General features: G+C 35.8%; 1 protein-coding gene and 1 pseudogene across 4 annotated transcripts in view; both read right to left on the bottom strand.

Moving 5' to 3' along the window:
- Positions 1-10,938: 10,938 nt before the first annotated feature.
- Positions 10,939-18,120, bottom strand: part of MND1 (meiotic nuclear divisions 1) — a 73,018-nt gene continuing 65,836 nt past the window's right edge. For all 3 annotated transcript variants that reach the window (XM_082726738.1, XM_082726739.1, XM_082726740.1), the window contains one exon: positions 10,939-11,185. In XM_082726738.1, the coding sequence (XP_082582864.1) occupies positions 11,079-11,185 (107 nt within the window). In that variant the 3' untranslated portion in view covers positions 10,939-11,078. The remainder of the gene's footprint in view (positions 11,186-18,120) is intronic.
- On the bottom strand, positions 16,345-16,824 carry LOC309862636 (large ribosomal subunit protein eL22 pseudogene; annotated as a pseudogene). The gene has a single exon. The product of its transcript is annotated as a large ribosomal subunit protein eL22 pseudogene (transcript).

The following is an 18,120-nucleotide window of genomic DNA, read 5'->3' as shown; positions in this document are numbered from 1 at the left end:
AGATGAACACATCCACTGTCACCAATTTTATTCAACACAGTTTTGGAAGTCCTGGCTGCAGCAATCAGACAAGAGAAAGAAATAAAAGCCATCCAAAGATGAAGTACAACATTTACTATTTGCAGATGACATGATACTACATACAGAAAACACACACACACACACACACACACACACACACACAAACTATAAGAATAAATGAATTCAGTAAAACTGCAAAATACAAAACTAATACACAGAAATCTGTTGCATTTCTATAAATAATGAAATAGCAGAAAAAGAAATTAAGAAAACAATCCTATTTACAATTGTACCAAAAAGAATAGAGTATTTAGGAATAAATTTAACCAAGGAGGTGAAAGGCTTATACCTTGAAAACTATAAAACACTGGTAAAAGAAACTTAAGGTGATACAAATAAATGGAAAAATACACCATGTTCATAGACTGGGAGAACCACACATTGTTAAAACATCCATAAGAACCAAGGCAACGTACAGATGCAATGTAATCCCTATCAAAATACTGATAGCATTTTTCACAGAACAAGAACAAATAATCCTAAAATTTGTACAGAACCACAAGAGGCCTTAACTGGCCAAAGCAATCTTGAGCAAGAACAAAGTTCTTAGATTTCAAGATATACCACAAAGCTATGGTAATCAAAACAGTAAGGTACTGGCACAAAAATATAAACACATAGTTAAATGGAACAAGACAGGGAACTCAGAAACAAACCTTGTGTTGTATAGTCTATTAATCTATGACAAAGGAGGCAAGACTAAACAACAGGGAAAAGACGTCTTTTTAAAGTAAGTGGTATAGAGAAAAATGGACAGCTACCAGCAAAGGAATGAAACTGACCACTTTCTTACAGCATATACAAAAATAAACCAAAATGGATTAAAGGCCTAAATGTGAGACCTAAAACCATAAAACTCCTAAAAGAAAACATAGGCAGTAATCTCTTGAACGTTAACTTCAGCAGTATATTTATGTATACCTATCCTCAAGCAAGAGAAATAAAAGCAAAAATAAACTACTGGGAATACATCAAAATACAAAGCTTTAGCATGGTAAAGGAAACCATCAACAAAAAAGAAAAGCAAGCCACTGAATGGGAGAAGATATTTGCAAAAGATATATCTAATAAAGGGTTAGTATTCAAAATTAACCCCAAAAGGATTGATATCCGAAAGAACTTGTATGACTCAACACCAAAAAACCAAACACTCCAATTAAAAGATGGGCTGAGGACCTGAACATTTTTCTAAAAAGGATATACAGATGGCCAGCAGACACAAGAAAAGATGCTCAACATCACTAATCATCAGGAGAAATGCAAACCAAAACCACAATTAGATATCACCAATCAAAAGAGCTGGTATCAAAAAGATAAGAAATAAAAAATATTGGCAAGGATGTGGAGAATAGAGACCACTTGTGCACTGTTGATGGGAATGTAGATAGCTACTGTAGAAAACAGTGTGGAGGGGCACCTGGGTGGCTCAGTGTGTTAAGCCTCTGCCTTCAGTTCAGGTCATGCATGATCTCAGGGTCCTGGGATTGAGGCCTGCATCGGGCTTTCTGCTCAGCAGGATGCCTGCTTCCCCCTCTCTTTTTGCCTATTTGTGATCTCTCTCTCTGACAAATAAATAGAATCTGAAAGAAAAAAAAAAAAGAAAAAGAAAAGAAAATAGTGTGGAAGATCCTCAGTCAGAAGAGCATGAAACCCCTCTTCTTCCATATTTTTTTAAGAGCATTCAACTCTAAGGGCAGCTGGGTGGCTCAGTTGTTAAGCGTCTGCCTTTGGCTCAGGTCATGATCCCAGGGTTCTGGGATCGAGACCCATGCTGGGCTCTCTGCTTGGCGGGAAGCCTACTTCTTCCTCTCCCACTTCCCCTTGGTTGTGTCCCTCTCTCCCTGCCTCTTTCTCTGTCAAATAAATAAATAAAATCTTAAAAAACAAAAAAGAGAGAGAGAGCGCATGCAACTCTTGATCTCAGGGCTGTGAGTTCAAGCTCCACGATGGGTATAGAGATTACTTAAATAAATAAAACTAAAAAAAATAGAAATAGCATACAATCCAGGAATTCCATTGCTGGGTATTTACCCCAAAAGAATGAAACACTAATTTGAAAAGTTATATGCCATCCTGTTTTACTGCAGCATTACTTACAATAGTCAAAATATGGAAGCAACCCAATGTCCACTGATGAATGGATAAAGATGTATATAAACACACCATGAAATATTACTCAGCCACAAAAAAAAAATGAAATCTTGCCATTTCCTATAACATGGATAGACCTAGAGGGCATTATTCCAAGGGAAGTAAGTTAGATAGAAAAAGGCAGAAACCATATGATTTCACTTATATGTGGAATTTCAAAAACAAAACAAATGAACAAACAAAAAAACAGTCTCCTAAATACAGACAGTAAACTGGTGATTGCCAGAACAATGGTGGAGGGGTGGTAGACAAAGTCAGTGAAAGGGATTAAGAGGTACAAACTTCCAGTTATAAAATATACAAGTCATGGAGATGAAAAGTATAGCATAAGGAATATAGTCAATAATATTATAATAATGTTCATGGTGACCGATGATGACTTTGCTTATGCTCAACATCACTAATCAGCAGGGGAAATGCAAATCAAACCACAATTAAATATCCTCACACCAATCAAAAGGGATAGTATCAAAAAGACAAAAAATTAAAAAATGTTGGCACTGAGCACTAATGTATAAAATTGCTGAATCACTATGTTGAATACCTGAAACTAATATAACATTGTATGTCAACTCTATTCCAATTAAAAAAAAAAATAGGGGTGCCTGGGTGGCTCAGTTGGTTGGGTGTCTGACTTTAGCTCGGGTTGTGAACCCAAGGTCCTGGAATCAAGTCCCACATCAGGCTCCCTGCTCAGTGGGGAGTCTGCTTCTACCACTCCCTCTGCCTCTCCTCCCACTCATGTTCTCTCTCTCTCTCTCTCTCTCTCGAAGAAAAAAACTGGAAAACCGAAACTGGGGGAAAAAAGAATACACTTAAGAAATGTGAAAAATCCATGCGAAGAAAATTATGCAATCTTTAGAAAAACACAAAGGTATGCTTGAGCAAGTGGAAAGGTATCACTTGCTCTTGGTTCTTGAATAGGATGCTTCATCATCATAAAGATATCAAATCTCTCTATGTTAATTTATAAACTAATACAATACAATTAAAAAAAATAGCACCAGGATTTTTGTTCTGCAGTTTGAAAAGTTGAAACTGAAGTTTGATCTCAGGTCAGTTTGTCAAACTGATATAAAATTATGACTTAAAGAAGGAAGCTGTGGGGCGCCTGGATGACTCAGTCAGTTAAGCATCTGATTCTTGATTTCAGCTCACTCAGGTCATGATCTTAGGGTCCTGGATCCAGCCCTGCCTCAGGTTCCTTACTCAGTGGGGAGTGTTTAAGATTCTCTCCCTTGGCCTCTGCTGCTCCCCCTGCTTGTGTGTGCACATGCATGTGCTTTCTCTTTCTCTATTAAATAAAGAAGTCTTAATGAAAAAAGAAAAGCAAGCAAGCAAGCTATATGCTGGCATTCCTCCAAGAAAAGAACTCATTACCATTGAGTTAGTCCTACTACCTCTAGTTGATTTGCTGCCATGTGTAACAAGGATTTAAGATTACTAAATCATCCAGTTTCCAAAAGAAGCTCAAAAATCTCAATTTGCAAGTGACATTTTCCATGGGAATATGTTGGCAAGTAATCTAAGTTAAAAAATAAAATACAGGGGGTGCCTGGGTGGCTCAGTGGGTTAGGCCTCTGCCTTCGGCTCAGGTCATGATCCCGGGGTTCCGGGATCGGGCCCCGCATTGGGCTCTCTGCTCGGTGGGGAGCCTGCTTCCTCCCCTCTCTCTGCCTGCCTCTCTGCCTGATCTCTCTCCCTCTTCAAATAAATAAATAAAATCTTTAAATAAAATAAAATAAAATACAGGTTGGGCAAAATAAAACATACCTTGCAGGTCACATGCAGCCCACAGGCTGTCAGTTTTTGACATTTTGGATCAAAATTTTCTGTAAAGGGTCAGAGAATTAATAATTTTAGGCTTTGCAGGCCATAAACACCCTCTGTTGCATATTCCTGTCCATTTTTACATCATTAAAAATGTAAAAGGACATCCTTAGCTCAAGGACTGTAAAAATCAGGCCTTGGATTTGGCTCTAAGGGTTGTAAGTTGCCTATCTTGGTTAACAGAAATCATTGCCTTTGAGATTCAACAAATATTTCTAAAGGTAGCCATGTTATCTGACTTCCATCTCTCACAAATATATATATTTTTAATTAAGCTAAGTATATTTAAATTCAATGCCGTGGGACATTTCATAATGCAGTACATTTTTCTCTTGGTATATGGAAAATATTCAGAAAGCATATCCTGAAAATGAGTTTATGTGTGATTTTAAGATACAGTCCTACCATCTGTCACATTTTAACTGCTCTTACAAATGATGCCATATTGGCTGAAAATGTTTCCTATTTTATTCCAATCAGGTTCTCAAAAAAAGAAAAAAAAACCAACAGTTTTATCAGGTTTATAATTTAGACTTTTGTGTTCAAGAATTATAAGGGTGGTTTCTTGTTTCTTGGCTGGCCAGCTATATTCATTTCCTTTTTTAATCCCTTAAAAAGAAGCATGTTTGATAAAGTTGGATAATAGCATCTATTTCTGAGACAGGCCAAGAAATTTATAATCCCATTAGACTAATGATATGGCAAACATCAGAGGAAAAGTCATATCCAATTCATCCTTACAGATCATTTTAGTCCTGGACCAACCTCAGAAGGGACATCAGTGATACGATCTGGCCCTGAACAACTGTGAAACTTATTAGGAGACTATAAAATCTTTCTCCTAGTATTCTTTAAAAACAAGATAGTGAGATTTAAAAATAACTACATGTGAAGAAGACTATTTAGAGATGGATGTCAGCTCTCAAATACCTTTTAAACTTCACAATTCATTTGGAAAGATACTGGGAGTATCAGTTATAGTATTATTTACTAAACCAAATTTGATCATGGATCACTAGTAATTTGACTCTTGTTCTACCCCAGTTGTACTGTCTTCACATCAATAAAAAAACCAGCCTGGGATGAAGGATTTCCTAGAGATTGGCTGGACCAATGCCCTGTGCTTCTTTATCATTATCTCTATTTCCAGGGAAGAGCAAGCTTAAAAGCAGCTTTTTTTTTTCTTTAAAGATTTTATTTATTTATTTGACAGACAGAGATCACAAGTAGGCAGAGAGGCAGGCAGAGAGAGAGAAAGAGAGAGAGAGAGAGAGAAAGGAGGAAGCAGGTTCCCTGCTAAGCAGAAAGCCCAATGCAGGGCTCAATGCCAGGACCCTGGGATCATGACCTGAGCCAAAGGCAGAGGTTTTAACCTACTGAGCCACCCAGGCACCCCTTAAAAGCAGCTCTTAAAGATGAAGAACAATGATGTGCTAGGGTAGGCAAACCAAGTGTTAAGTAGCAGTGAACCACCTGTTAAACAGCCATCACTAAAGATTAAATTACATGAACTATAATGAACCCTTATATATTAAAAACAATAATATTGAAGGTAATAACTCATCACTCCCTAATTATTTTACATTTTATCCTTCTTTGTATTCTTGACATTATTTGCATCTATTATATCTGTATGGTAGAAATATTTATACCATGCAGATAGACAAATAATATAAATTAGGCCCCATCTTACCTCCTAGAGAGTTAAACATTTAAAACCAAATTACTGTATGTTGGCTAACTGACCATAATAAATAAATAAATAAATAAATAACCCAGACAGAAAGAATTAACCATATTCCTGGGGGGTGCCTAGGCGGCACAATTTGTTAAGCATCCACAGTTTTGGCTCAGGTTGTGATCTCATGGTCATGGGATCCAGACCTGCATCTTGCTTCACACTCAGCATGATATGCTTGAGACTCTCTCCCTTTACCCTGCTGTGCCCTTCCTACCCCCACTAGTGCTGTCTCTTTAAAAAAAAAAAAAAAAAATGAAATCTTAAGAAAAAAAAGCACATTACTGACTTGGGAGGGTAGCCTAGTTTCTGGTTGGCTCATATACAGACCCCATCTCAATCATTCTTGTTAGCCCTACAATATGGACTTAAAATTAAAAATTTCTCAAATGTCATAGAGCATTCTCCAGAATAGATATGCTGGCCACAAAACAAGTCTCAGTAAGTTTAAAAAGCTTGAAATCTCATCAATTTTTTTTTTAAAGATTTTATTTATTTATTGGAGAGAGAGAGAGCCAGAGAGAAAGCACAAGCAGGGGGAGCAGCAGAGGGAAAGAGAGAAGTAGGCTTCTCGCTGAGCAGGGAGCCCAATGTAGGGCTTGATCCCAGGACTCTGGGATCATGACCTAAGCCAAAGGCAGATGCTTAACTGACTAAGCGACCCAGGTGCCCCAGAAATTACATCAATTTGAACCATAATGGTTTAAATCTAGAAATCAATTATAAGAAGAAAACTGGAAAAACCACAAATATATGGAGATTAAACATGTTATTTAACAACCAAAGGACAACAAAGAAATCAAGAAATAAAAAAACACTTGGAGACAAATGAAAATGGAAATCAACATACTAAAATCTATGGGATGCAGCAAAAGCAGCTTTAACAGGGAAGTTTATAATCATACAGGGCTTACCTCCAGAAACAAGAATAATCGCAAATAAATATCTAACTTTGCCTAAAGGAACTAGAAAAAGACTAAAGGCCAAAGGGGCACCTGGGTGGCTCTGACGGCTAAGTGTCTGTCTTCAGTTTGGGTCATGATCTCAGTGTCCTGAGATCAAGCCTCACATTGGGCTCCTTGCTCAGTGGGAAGCCTGGTTTCCTCCTCTCTCTGCCTGCCTCTCTGCTTCTTGTGATCTCTGTCAAATAAATAAAAATAAATAAATAAATAAATAAATAACGAATAAAGGCCAAAGTTAGTAGAATGAAATAATATAGATCACAGCAAAAATAAATGAAATAGAGACTAGAAAATACAACAGAAAAGATCTGTGAAACTAAGAGCTGGTTCTTTGAAATGATGAAATTGATAAACCCTTAAGAGAGGGCTGGGGCATCTGGTTGGCTCATTTGCTAGAGCGTGTAACTCTTGATATTGAGGTTGTAAGTTTGAGCCTCAGAGTGAATGTAGAGATTACTTAAAAATAAAATCTTAAAAAAAAATAAGAGAGGGCTCAGAAAATCAGAAATGAAAGAGGAGAAATTACTATTGATGTGACCAAAATACAAAGAATCGTAAGAGACTATTATGAATAATTATATACCAAAAAACTGAACAACTTAGAAGACCTGGAAAAATTCCTAGAAATATACAATCTTCAAAGATGGAATCAGGAAGAAATAAAAAATCTGAATAGACTGATTACTAGTAAGAACAGAGAATCAGTAGTAAAAAAACTCCCAATGAACAAAAGCCCAGGACTAGACATCTTCACCAGTGAATTCTACCATTCAAAGAAGATTTGATACTTACCCTTTTCAAACTCTTCCTAAAAAACTGAAGAGAAGGAAATGTTTCTAAATTCATTTTATGAAGCCAGCATTACCCTGCTAACAAAACCAGAGAAGGACATCACACACGCACACACATTACAGACCAAATCAGTGTGATATGCTACATTAACAAAATAAATTTAGGATAAATTAAGGATAAAAATCATATGATCATTCCAACAGATATAAAAAAGGCATTTGACAAAATTCAACATCAATTTAGGATACGAACTCTTGACAAAGTGGATATAAACAGAACATAACGTATCATAATAAATGCCCTATGTGACAGGCCATAGATAACATCACACTCAACAGCAAAAAAGCAGAAAGGTTTTCCTTTAAGATCAAGAGCAAGACAAAATGCCTACTCACCACTTTTATTCAACACAGTACTGGAGTCCTAACAAGACCAATTAAGCAGGGAAAATAAATAAAAGGCACTTGAATTTAGAAAGGAAGAAGTAAAACTATCACTATTTGTGGACATGATTTTATATATAGAAAGTTCTAAACACTCCACAAAAAAACACTATAATAAACAAATTCAGTGAAGCTGGAGGGTACACAACTAATATACAAAAATCTTTTACATCTTTATAAACTAACTAACAGAAAAATCCCAAATAGGCAAAGTAATCCTGAGAAAGAACAAAATTGAAGGTATTACATTTCCTAATTTCAAACTATATCAAAACAGAATAGTAAATGACATAAAAACAGACACATAAGTCAATGGAACAGATAGAGAGCTCAGAAATAAACCCAAATATATATGGTCAATCAGTTTATGATGACAGAGACAAGAATATACAATGGGAGTAAGGGAGGCTTTTTAATAAACAGTGATGGGAAAACTGGACAACCACATGCAAAAGAATGAAACTGGACCACTATCATACCATATACAAAAATTAACTAAAAATGGACTAAAGACTTGAATGTAAGATCAGAAACCATAAAAATCCTACAAAAAAATACAGGCAGTGAGCCCTGTAACACTGCTCTTGGTGATATTTTTTTGGATTGGACTCCAAAGACAATGGCAACAAAACCAAAAATAAACAAATGGAACTACATCAAACTACAAACTTCTATACAGAAAAAAAAAAGTTAACAAAATTAAAAGACAATCTATTGAATGGGAGAAGATATTTGCAAATCACATATTTAATAAAGGTTAGTATCCAAAATATAAAGAACTCATATGGCTCAATAACAATATAAAAATAATCCAATTAGAAAATGGACAGAGAATCTGAATATACATTTTTCTGAAGAAGACATACAGATGGCCAACAGACACATGAACAGATGCTCAACATCACTACTCATAATGAGATATCACCTCACACCTGTCAGATTGGCTATTATCAAAAACAAAAAATAATAACTGTTGGTGAAAATGTGGAGAAAAATGAATCCTCATGTACTATTAATAGAAATGTAAATTTCTGCAGCCACCATGAAAACAGTATGGGGTTCTCTAAAAAAGGTAAAAATGAATGAAAATCCAGTAATTCCACTTCCGAATATTTATCCAAAGAAAATGAAAACACTAATTTGAAAAGATATGTGCAGTCCTATGGTCATTGTAGCATTATTTATAATAGTGAAGATATGGAAACAACCTAAGTATGCATCAACGGATGAATGGATAAAGATGTGGTACAAAATACTACTACTCAGCCATAAAAATGAATAAAATCTTGCCATTTGCAACAATATAGATGGACCTAGATGGTATTATGTTAAGTGAAATAAGTCTGACAGAAAGACAAATACATGGAATCTTGTATGTGGAGTCTAAAAAAATTAGCAAACAGAACAAAACCAAACTAAACTCATAGATACAGAGACCACACTGGTAGTTGCCAGAGGGGAGGCTGTGGAGTGTAGGCAAAATGTGCGATGAGGATCAAGGGGCACAAACTTCCAGTTATATAAATAATAAGTCATGGAGATGTAATGTATGTAATGCACAGCATGGTGACTATAGCCAATAACATCATTGCAAATTTAAAAGTTGCCAAGAGTAAATTTTAAAAGTTTTGATCATAAGAAAAAAATTTTTATATCCTTATATAGATTTTTATATCCTTATATAGATTTACTGTGGTGATCATTTTGCAAAGTATACAAACGTCCAGTTGTTACCTTGTATACCTGAAACTAATATAATAATATATGCTAATTATACTTCATGTTTTACAAAGATACCTAAAATCTTTTAAGGATCATTAGAAATGGCTTCCTTTTGGAACATACATACACTCTCTTTAAACAAAGAAGTATAATTTCTAATAAATAGCAAGCTGTATCTGAGAAATTTTAGAATTTCCACAATTGGTGTTTTTGGGAAAGGCTTATGACTAGTTATTTTTATTTTTTGTCCTTTTGTCTCTCACTTCAAATACTTTCTCCTGTGAAAAGAGCTGTTGCCCTAAGGCAACATAAAATAGCCTCGAGAACAAAGAACAAAGATGGACCAATTTGCTCCCCCCAGCCTCCAGGAAGTAATTAAGAAGGCCCAGAGCGACTCCATGCAATACAAAGGCCAGATTCACCAACAAATGGTTTGGATGGTGTTTGGTCATTTCAGACATATGGGGTATCTTTCTAAGTTACTTAAAAGAACCTCAAAATTAGTATGAGACAAAATTAAGGCATGTGAGTAAAGAGCATTACACACATTAGTTTTGTTTTTTTTTAAGTTTTTCTTAGAGTGCCTGCCCATACCCTGAATACCCAAGCTGAACTGGAAAAAAAGTTATACACACAAAACAAATTATTTTTAATTTGCTTTTTTAAAATGTAGTTGAAAAAAAGAAAATCCCTGAACTCCAGTAGGTGATGTGTGGCAGGCTAATGCCACTGAATCTTTAAAAAAGTGCATAAATTGGGACAAAGGGTCACATGCTTGTTCTTTAGAGTAAAAGGGCATCAAAAAGTCAAAAGAAGTTTTCATGACTGAGAAATTACTACCTAACTTTAAACTTGAGTACACCAACATTTTGTATTTTTTTCTATAGTAAATTCACAAACATGAGGCAGTATAATGAAAATCAACCACATACATTTCCCACTAAATAATGAAAAATAGTAGAGAACCCATTAAAGCTTTAAAGGTTTTTTCCAAGTATTTATGTGTGGGTATATGTCTGTAATAGGACCTTCAAAGGTACCCTTAGTTCTCAATGTTTAATATTTGAGTGAAACTAAAAAAATGTTATCATGTCATGATATCTGTGACCCCTAAAAAATTATTTGTAAAGTAGATGATTTTATTTGCATTATCCTACTTTGATGACCACCTGGGAATATGGTCATAATCCTGCTTTTGATAGATCAAAAAAAGAGAAAATCATGTCCACTTTGTACTTTATTTAAAATTAATTAAATGATAAACACAATTATAGGTAAATGGCAATTTGGTACATTTGAATAACATTTTAAAAATTACATATTCACAAGTACATAGATCCTTTACCAACATTGAACATTTTAGTCTATGTAGTCAAAGTCTTCTGGAATTCCAAAGTTTTTATCAATTTTATTTTCTTCGAAACCAAATTTTCTTTTGGCCCAAGATTTTATTGCAAATATATTATCTATAAAGAAAATTGAGAAATATTTTTAAGAATTAAAAACACAATCATAAAACATGTTAAATATAATATTCTTTTTTGTTACTTCTATTACCTTCAGAAGTGTCAACATATCAAATGTGCTTTATTTTCAAAAGTAAAGGCAATTCATTTCTGAAGAAGGAATATTCTTTAATTAAATTAATCTTCTTTAATAATTTTAATTCTTTAAAATTCTTTTAATTTTCAGCAATGAGATTGCATATTTAAAAATGCAGCAGATTAGCTGCCATTAAAGAATACTCAATTTAGGAATAATCCAAAAACAGGGAAAGGATAACAATGGTGTTTCTACCACCATTTCCACAGCAGAGGCTCAGGAATTAAATTGCTCCTGTTCCCAAAGGGTACACATTCTCTCTAGACTTTTTCCTCGCCCCACAGATAATGATGGTTCCCAGATAATCAGGTCAGTGTGAGGAGAAGGGGAGAGGAGAATAGAAGGTAGTTCTCCTATTTTAAGACTAAGATAGGAGCAGAGGTATCTTTTGTGTCCTCTGAGGGGAATTAAAAATGCATTTTGCCACAGAAGAGGTATTGTATCTACCTACAAGGATTTATCCCAAGGAAACAAAATAAATTGTGTACAAAGACTTACGGTTAAATCTTTATTCCAATGTAATAAAAGAAGAAGTAAAAAGAATATAACTATCTAATCTTATGTATTGTACTTCACTTTATTGTACTTCAAAGATAGTGCAGTTTTTACATATTGAAGGTTTGTGGCAACCATGTATAGAGAAAGTCTAATAGCACCATTTTTCTAATAGCATTTGCTCACTTCATATATTTATGCCACATTTTGGTAATTTTCACATACTTGAAACTCTTTCATTAATATTATTATATTTGTTCTGGTGATCTATGAGGATTGATCTTTGATATTACTATTGTAATTGTTTTGGGGCACCATAAACTGCACCTGTATAAGATAGCATACTTAATCCATCAATGTTTTGTGTGTTTGTCCCACCAACTGGCTGTTCTCTAATCTCTGTACCTCTCCTCGGGCCTCCCTATTTCCTGAGACACAACAATATTGAGATTAAGCTAATTAATAAACCCTACATTGGCCTCTAAGTATTCAAGGGATAGGAAGCATTGTATTTCCCTCACTTTAAATCAACAGCTAAAAATGATTAAGCTTGGTGAGGAAGGCATGTCAAAGGTCAAACAGACTGAAAACTAGGCCCCTAGTGCCAGGCAGTCCAGTTGTACATGCAAAGGAAGCGTTCAGGACAGAAACAACAAGTGCTACTCCAGTGAACACACAAATGATAAGAAAGTGAAACAGCCTCATTGCTGATATGGAGAAATTGGAGTAGTCTGGATAGAAGATCAAACCAGCCACAACATTCCCTTAAACCAAAGCCTAATCCAGAGGAAGGCCCTAAGTCTCCTCAGTACTCTGAAGGCTGAGAAGTGAGAGTTGGAGAGGTTGCAGAAGGAAGAGTTGGAAGCCAGCAGAGGATGGGTCATGAGGTTTAAGGAAAGATGCCATCTTCATAACATCAAGATGCAGGAAGAAGCAGCTTGTGCTGATGGAGAAGCTGCAGCAAGTTCTCCAGAAGATCTAGCTAAGATCATACACTGAACAACAGATTTTCAATATAGATGAAACAGCTTTCTACTGAAAGATGACACCATTTAGGACTTTCGTAGCTAAAGAGGAGAAGTCAGTGCTGGGCTTCAAAGCTTCAAAGAGCAGGCGGACTCTCTTGTTGGGGGCAAAAACAGTTGGTGACTTTTACTTGAAACCAATGCTCATTTACCATTCTGAAAATCCTAGAGCCCTGAAGGACTCTGTTCAAATTAAGACCTGAAGGATCGACTCTGCCTGTGCTCTCACACAACATCCATTCTGTGGCCCATGGATCAAAAAGTATTTTTGACTTTCAAATCTTCTTAAGAAATACGCTGCATAGAGCTATAGTTGCCATAGATAGTGAGTGATTCCTCTGATGAATGTGAGCAAAGTAAATTAAAAACTTTCTGGAAAGCATTCACCATTCTAGATGCTATTAGGAACATTCATGATTTATGAGAAGAGGTCTGAATATCAACATTAACAAGTGTGGTGGAAGTGGGTTCCAACTCTCAAGGATGACTTTGAGAAGTTCAAGGCTTCAGTGGAGGAAGTAACTGCAGATCTGGTGGGAACAACGAGAGAACTAAAATTCAAGGTGGAGCCTGAATGGGACTGAAATGCTGCAATACCAGGTTAAAAGTTGAAGGTATAGGAGGTGCTTCTCATGGATGAGCAAAGAAAGCGATTTCTTGAGATGAAATCTCCTCCTGGTGAAGATGCTGTGAAGACGGTTGAAATGACCAACAAAGAATTTACAGCATTACATAAACTTAGTTGTTAAAGCAGGGGCAGGGTTTGAGAGAATGGACTCCAATTTTGAAAGTTCTACTGTGGATAAAATGCTAACAAACAGCATCACACGCTACAGAGAAATTATTTGTGAATGGAAGAGTCAATCAATGTGGCAAACTTTTTTGTTGTCTTATTTTAAGAAATTGCTACAGCCATCGTGACCTTCAGCAGCCACCACCCTGGTCAGTCAGCAGCCATCAGCCTGGAAGCAAGACCCTCCACCAGCAAAAAGATTACAACTCACTGAAAGCTCAGATAGTTAATGCTTTCTGGCAATAAATTATTTTTAAAATAAGGTATATGCCTTACTTATTTAGACATAATGCTATTGTATACTTAATAGACTACAGTATAGTAAAAACATAACTTTTACCTGTACTGGGAAGCAAAAAATTGATTTGACTCACTTTATTGCAATATTCACTTTACTGCAGTGGTCTGGAACCAAACCTATAATATCTCTGAGCTATGTCTATTTTATTATGTTACCCTTAAAAAATTAAGGGTAATTTGTTACCTTTAACAGACTAAAGTTTGATCACCTTTAAATATATCATTTTGGGAAATTTAATTCCAAGTAACGAATAATAATTACATGTTTGGGATGAAGTTTGTTTCTCAAGTGACTACTACTCCATCAAATAGAATGTTAACAAAACATCCCCAGTTTTTAAAATTAAACTGTAATGGAATATCAGCAGATGTTAAAAAATGAATCTTTATGTAACAATTTAAAGCAAATCTTTAGTTTTCCTGGGGACCTATGAAAGACCACTACTAACATGAGGCACTCCAGAATGATTTGTTTCGTTTTCCTAGAGCCTACATAACCATACATTCTTGTCAGTCACAGTTAAAAACATGGGGCCCACTGCTGCGTGAGATGGGTATGAAGTTATTACAGGTACCTGTAAGGTAGACAGACTATACCTTCAAGCTGACACAAGAGTTGAGAGAGAAACATTAACTTATTACTAGATAATTCCAAAGGGTTATGTATGTTAAAAAGAGAAAGTATTATACGTATAGCTTCCAGAACAGGCTCCTTATGTGTATAGCTTCCAGAACAGGCTCCAAGAGCACAGAAAGACTGCCAGCAAATGAGAACAGATGCAACACTGTAGGAAGCATGAAGGAACAGACTTCAAACCTGGATTAGGAGCGAGAAAACTAAGGCAGCACAGTAAGGTTACAGGCTTAGCAGGAAGGAGTTGCTGGTTCACATGAATGCAAGGAACCATTTTATTATAAACATCCAAAGATTACACTTGATCTTTGCCAAAAGGCCGAGAAGCGATTAAATCTCCAAATATTAAAACGAACAGAAGACCAAACAAAAGCCTATCCAAAACAATGCTTCATGGACCAACTCAAAAAGACTGACTAAACCTGTCTCGGCCTGCTGGATGTCTGCCTTCAAGACAATATTACCTGCGATCTTGATGATTTATTCCCTGTCAAATAAAATTCTCCTATTATGTGGAAATTTTTATAAATGGATAAAAAATAGTTGTTGTTGTTGTTGTTTTTTCCTTTAAAGAAACATCCTTAAGAGTAGTAGGATTTCTGCTTATTTCCATGGTGGCATCCCCAGGATATACGCAGAAATAAAGATGGGCAAAATCATAAACGTGAATCTGTATTTAGGACCTCACAACACCTATCCCCCTCCTCACTCACGGAGATGCCTCTCACAGAAAGTCATAAAAACTCGACTATCTTAATTATTATGTCAGATTTTATATAAGTTGTTAAATCACACTTAAGGTGTATTTAAGGGGCGCCTGGGTGGCTCAGTGGGTTAAGGCCTCTGCCTTCGGTTCAGGTCATGATCCCAGGGTGCTGGATCTGGCATCTGGCTCCAGGCTAGGCAGGGAGCCTGCTTCTCTTCCCCTCTCTCTGCCTGCCTCTCTGCGTACCTCTTTGTCTGTCAGATGAATAAATAGAATCTTTAAAAAAAAAAAAAAAGGTGTATTTAATGCCATAAATCATTTAGATATGATATTTCCAATTATATTTATACCCTAAGATCATCTCTCATTTTGTAAAACTGACATAATGAATTACTGAACAGTAACTATCTTCCATTCTAAACATATTTTAAGAAACTTTTTAGATAAAAAGAAAGCAAAACTTTAACTAATAAGTAGATAAAATCTCTGGTTACAAGTATTACCAATGTTTTCTTTTTGTTTTGAAGACAGGTTGGTTTTCTGAGGTGTAATTTGTTTTTAAACTCCATGCTTTTCTTAACACTTTTAAATTGGAAGGATCAAGTTGTAACTTCAAATGGAAATATGGCTCCCAACAGCTGTTTCTGCTGTGCTAAAAACATCTTCCTTCCTATATGATTTTAACAGTTTCAGGTTCTTTCTCAACTAATAACATAAGGGGAAAAAGTTCAAATTATTCTTTTTTCCATAACTGGACATTTATGATCAAGTGGAAAACATGAAAGGATTTTTTAAGAGAAGAACGGGAAAGGGGAGTATTTGTTTATCTATGTATCTAAGATTGTGTGAAAGGGCTTACAAACTGTTTTATTTAATTCTCCCAAAATGTAAGGTAGATATAATCTACACGGAGGAAGCAGCTTCAGAGAAGTTCAGTAAGTGATACAGCAGCTAAATAAAGCACACAATCTGCATTCCTTTCAAAGTGAAGTTCTTCTCACCATATACAAAGGCTGCTTGTTCCTACTGCTTACTGAGCTGCTTTCCCGAGAGCTATTGCAGGATTTCACTTTGTCTTTTTTTTTTTTTGGTGATTCCTAGATTTTATTTAAAGATTATACAAAATATTCCAGACGCAGGACTTCTAATCCTTGTCCTCCTCCTCCTCCTCGTCCTGGTTGATCTGGAAGTAGCGCAGCTCGTAGCTCTCCTCGTAGCTCGTAGCCACCACGCACAGCCAGTCACAGAGGTTATTCTTCTTCAAGTATTTTTTGGTCAGATATTTCAAATACCTTTTGGAAAAAGGCACCTCGGAAGTTACAGTGATCTTGCTTTTGCTCCTTTCAATGGTTATGACCCCTCCACCGAGATTTCCAGTTTTTCCATTCACTTTGATTCTCTCCTGAAGAAACTGCGCAAAATTGGCCGCATCCATGATTCCATCTTCTATAGGGTGGGTGCAATCAAGGGTAAACTTCAGAACTTGCTTCTTTTTTTTTGGCCCCCTTCACCACGAGCTTTTTCATGGGTGCCATGGCGCCTGCCACTTTGTCTTATTTTTAACCTATGAGTCCACTTGTCTTCCTTGCTCAAAGTTTTGTATTTCTCAAATTTTCTATTGATATCATTGTATTTATTATTTAATTATAGTTATTGGACACACATCTCATTTTTCTCTTTTAGTCAATATTAGCTTACTGTTTTTACCCTCGTCTGTGCTCATCACTAAAACATTAGAATATTTATGAAATGTATTACTTTGTAATAAATAAGATTGCAAATTTATCAGAACAAAAAGACAATTACAATTATTTTATCAACCTACTTAATTCTAAAATAGACAAGGACACGTGATTCATGAATGTTGTGTGACATACAGAAGCCTCAACACAGAGTCAGGAAACCTGGCTCGAACCTTTGTACATCCAGTGACTAATCACCTTTGACTCAAGGCATCACTTAAAATTTTCTGCGTCTCTGTGTCAATACAGTTTTACCCATACTCTCCCAGATAAACAGAATGATGATGAGTGGTACATGTGACGGTATTACGGACTCTTACCAGATGGTAAAAGTTGAATTACCATTACTTTAGAACACTAGAAAAACGTCAGTGTAATTTGTAGACATGTTTTAACAATACTGATCATACCTGTATATATTTGATAACAATCCTTATTAATTATCTTCTACGCTTTAAGACACAGGGGAAAATACCTTATTAATTCTCATTTCTTAGAACATCTCTTGTGTAGACCAGAGTGTATATCCATTGGCAAATGGATTAACGAAATATTTATATGAAAGCAGGTATACAGAGAAGACAGTATCATGTAGTGGTAAGAGCTTGGACTCTGGGATCAGGAAAGCTGGATTCTAATTCCTGTTCATTGCCTAGCCCATGTGTCGCCATGGGCTCCCAATGGCCTCAGTTCCATTGCTAAAATTAGGGATGATAATCCTATTTAACTCACAAGATTGTTGCAGAGATAAAATGAGAATGCACCACAGGTACTCTTTGTGATGCCTGACTTATAGTCCAGCCCTCAACAAATGTTAGCTATTATTATTATGAACAAGAAGACAAATCTTTAGAATTCATGAAATTCCTGAAGTTTTATCTTATACTAAAATCATAAAGCTTAAGTAGTAGCCCAAGTGACTTATCTAGGAAAAATTACACAGAAGTTAAACTGTAAGCAGTCATTGGTTTTACAAAAATACATTGTATTTTACATACAAAATGACTCACAGTACGATTAAAAAAAAAATAAACTTAAGTAGGGGTGCCTGGGTGGCTCAGTGGGTTAAAGCCTCTGCCTTCGGCTCAGGTCATGATCTCAGGT

This window comes from Mustela nivalis (assembly GCF_964662115.1).
Source record: "Mustela nivalis genome assembly, chromosome: 4".
NCBI lineage: Eukaryota > Metazoa > Chordata > Mammalia > Carnivora > Mustelidae > Mustela > Mustela nivalis.
The sequence above is the reverse complement of the archived record's forward strand: the minus strand, read 5'-3'. Positions and strand labels throughout refer to the sequence as shown.